This window comes from Laccaria bicolor, genomic scaffold (assembly GCF_000143565.1).
Source record: "Laccaria bicolor S238N-H82 LACBIscaffold_6 genomic scaffold, whole genome shotgun sequence".
NCBI classification, from domain to species: Eukaryota; Fungi; Basidiomycota; class Agaricomycetes; order Agaricales; family Hydnangiaceae; genus Laccaria; species Laccaria bicolor.
In genome coordinates this window covers 870,196-873,596 of record NW_001889877.1, presented here as the reverse complement: position 1 = coordinate 873,596, position 3,401 = coordinate 870,196, and the positions used below count along the sequence as shown (strand labels likewise).

General features: G+C 51.2%; 2 protein-coding genes across 2 annotated transcripts; one reads left to right on the top strand and one right to left on the bottom strand.

The window, feature by feature from the left end:
* Positions 1 to 39: 39 nt before the first annotated feature.
* Positions 40 to 1,386, bottom strand: LACBIDRAFT_315653 (uncharacterized protein; the record flags this gene model as incomplete). Its single annotated transcript, XM_001878082.1, has 2 exons — positions 40 to 690; positions 745 to 1,386. 2 exons carry the CDS (start codon positions 1,384 to 1,386, stop codon positions 40 to 42), a joined length of 1,293 nt encoding a protein of 430 aa, XP_001878117.1.
* A 657-nt stretch (positions 1,387 to 2,043) lies between these two features.
* Positions 2,044 to 3,102, top strand: LACBIDRAFT_293309 (uncharacterized protein; the record flags this gene model as incomplete). Its single annotated transcript, XM_001878422.1, has 4 exons — positions 2,044 to 2,322; positions 2,378 to 2,585; positions 2,645 to 2,998; positions 3,092 to 3,102. 4 exons carry the CDS (start codon positions 2,044 to 2,046, stop codon positions 3,100 to 3,102), a joined length of 852 nt encoding a protein of 283 aa, XP_001878457.1.
* Between the last annotated feature and the right edge of the window lie 299 nt (positions 3,103 to 3,401).

Here is a 3,401-nt window from a genome sequence, read left to right as displayed (position 1 = left end):
GTGGGGTATCAGCTTTCGTTTCACCCTGAGTTGATAGTCCTAGGCCCTTCCCTTGCCTTTGCTGCTCTCTGAGTAGCCTCCGCTAGCTCCTTTTCTTTGTCGAGCTTGGAGGAGAGTATTGCAGACGGGCTCGTCTTTTGCTCGGTGTGGGCCTTCACACTCACTGCAAATCCCATGCCTGCGCCCATTCGGGCAAGGGGCGTCGCAAATACCCATGTTCCAATTTCGGCAAGGAATTGTTGAACGCTTTGAGGGAGAGCTTGTCGAAGGTGATGTATTACTGCGCTTCTTGGAAGACGGGCCAGTACTTTGGAACATGCGCGCCAAAAGCGGCACATTAAGTTGAGTCCGGTCGTCCATGCGGAAAGGACTCTTCGCATAGCGATCGCGAGCTTCGACGTCGAAAGCGATGGCAATCGACGGGTCATGAGGTACTGCGCGAAATAGGTCAGTGACCATGCGCTGGTAGCTTTGAAGCTCTGAAGAGCGGTGACGATAGACAAGTACAACGGCAGAGCTCCAAGCTCCAAAGACACGAAGCCATTCGGATTCGGATCGAAGGGGGCGCTTAGCTGAAGCTTGGTCCTTTTTGACGAGTGCATAGCCCCCGCCGAAGTCTCGAGGCTCATCGTTGTGGTCGTACCCTTTGTCCATCGAGGCAAAGAGTTTCTCGAAGTCGACGAAGTGGTCCTGAATGACCAAGCGCCAGATAGAACGGGGAACGGGATCAGCAAGCGGCTGTACCTGCATAAGATTGACAAGGGAATCGATGGTCTTGTCTGTTCCAATTGCCTGCCGCAATTTCCAGGTTTCCTCAATGTGGGGGTCAGAGATTGCAGAGGTCGAGAGCTCAGCCAGATGCGGAGCAAGAGTGAGAACAGTAGCAGGCAAGGACTGGGGGGTTGAACGTTCGACTCCGAGTAGTTTTGCGAGATCGTCAGCTGAGAGAAGGGTCGTAGAGTCGCTGGGGACCTGTGAACTCGCCAGTCGAGAGAGCTTAGCATTGAGGACGGCCCATGCAGCGGTGTCAACCGCTGTGCGACGATCAGCGGCTTCTCGAGCGCGAACCTCTTCCAGGAGCGCATCGCGTCGGGCGCGAAACTCGACCACCTGAGCCTCGTCAAGGCCTTCAGGAGTCGATTCTCGGGCTGCTTGTTCTCCAGACTGAGTGTCCGGCTGTTCGTCAGCCTCTCTGTCCTTCTTTTGCTGCTCCAGTCGTTGGGTAAGTTGTTGCAGGTAGTCTTCGCCCTCGGCTGGAGATGCGCCTGCGTCTTGGAGACGTTTCGCAAAATCTGAGAGGGGCAACCGTCCTTCCACGACGTCGGAAACGATAGCCTCAAGGGCTTGAGCACGTTGCCGAGTTGCTTCAGCGCCAACATCGGTCATTGAAAAGGAGATGCCGGGTGAGGTCGAATAGTGAGGTGTGACTGAAAGAAAGGAGGTTGGATGGCGAGGGAAGCGAGCAGATGGCCAGAGAAAATCTGAAGAGATTCTGCAGGAGGCACGATACGTGAGTATTGAGCTGAGCAGGGTCTTACGAAGCTTCTTACAATCCGAGTCTAGCAGACGAAGTCTGAACCAGAAGGATGTAAGAATGTGCACAAAGCTCAATATGAAGAAAAGGCCTCACCAAATGAAGAGTGATTAGAGTGCGTTTGTAGAAAACGATAGGCGGAGCCTAGATGCGAGGATCACTGTTCATTTGGATGAGTATGCGGTGCATAGAGGGAGAGAGCGCGGGGCGCTTACCTGTGCTGGATAGACGTGGTCTGAGAGAGAGAGAGCCAGCACAGGAGAGGGAAGCGACACCGATTACTTCTCCTAACCCAGCATCTGCCAAACTTTGGCACTGAGTCAGGGATCGATGTCGCGACCATGATTGATGAGCGGGGCTCGAGGGCCGGAATAGGCCTGAGTGTGACATCTCAGGTCCAGTTTCAACACAGCCAAATACAATTCAAAAAAATTCACGCTGCAAAGCATTATGCAAGGCACTGTATGCAAGACACTGTACATATCTCAACCTCCAGAAATTTTGAAAAAATGTCCTCACCGTCGCCATCAGGGTCAGGGTCTTCGCGGTCATCAGCCACGCCGGAGCCTACAATTTCCGTCAAAAAAACCTCAAAGAAGTCAAAAGACAAGGGGAAGCAAAAGTCGTCAACGGGACAAGGGAAGAATGAGGGTGTTGACCAGAACTGGGCATACAAACCACCAGCGGGCGCCGTTCTCATTGAAGAAGATGTAGATGCGGGAGAGTTTGATTGGGACAAGGTGAACAGTGACGATGTCGACTTGTGGCTGATACGTGTCCCGGAGAGTGTAAGTCCCGTCGAAGTCATGACTGGACAGTTTCTCATCCAAACTATCATTACAGGTGAAACCAAAATACCTTGAAAATCTCCAGGTGGAGGTTCCATCATCGTCAAAAAGTACCCGAATCGGCACAGTGAAACGGAAACACGCGACCTTCGATATTTGGTCTATTGGCGGGGACGACGACGACTTGCCCATTGGCGGGGAAGAGATCAAGAGCATTTCATGTCTACTACCGAAAAAAGGTAAAAAAGGGAAACTATACCCCGGTATGTCATCATTATCTTCCTCCACTATCCTTGACAAGATTAAATCCAACGTTCGTCAGCACCCAAACCATTCGCACGTCACCTCGTCATCGCCGCACAAGCCGTTGTACCCTCACCCATCGCCCCTTCAGAATCAGGGCCAGACCCAGAGACAGGGAAATACAAGAGCGTGCCTCGGCAGCGCTATCCTACGGAACTGCTGAAGCATAGGTTTATGCCTTATGGTTCCGTTGGGGGCGTTGACGAATCTGTTGTGGGCCCTGCGAACGCAGGAGACGTGGCTATGGATGTCGATGTCAAAGAAGTTGCGTCGCAGAAGAAGGAGAAAAAGGTGAACGACAAGAAGAAGGATGAAGCAGTGGAAGAGAAGGATACCAGGAAATCACCTGTGGTGGAGACGAAAAAGTCGAAGGGTAAAAAGAGAAAGGGCGAGGCGGAAGTTATAGATACGCCAGCACCCAAAAAATCCAGAAAGGCGAAGACATGATGTGCTTTATCTTTTATAGCCTTGCGATAGGATTCTTGTTCTTTCTTTTGGAATCAAACCAGCTGCTAGACCCCAAAGTAAAAATTAAGAATAAAACGTCAAAACAGAGCAAAGGAAAAAAAAGTAATCAAAGCATGATGCAGTATGTACAGTATAGAAATAAATTACTGCGGGTTGAAAAGCCCTAGTACGACGACGGCGCATGGCAATAGAAGAAAACCCGTTAAGTAGGATAATAGTGAAAGAACGACAGGTGGAAAAGGTCATCCAATATCCATCTCGTCCCCCCTCGCCTTATGTTTCCCACTCCCATTCCCATGGCCGTAATC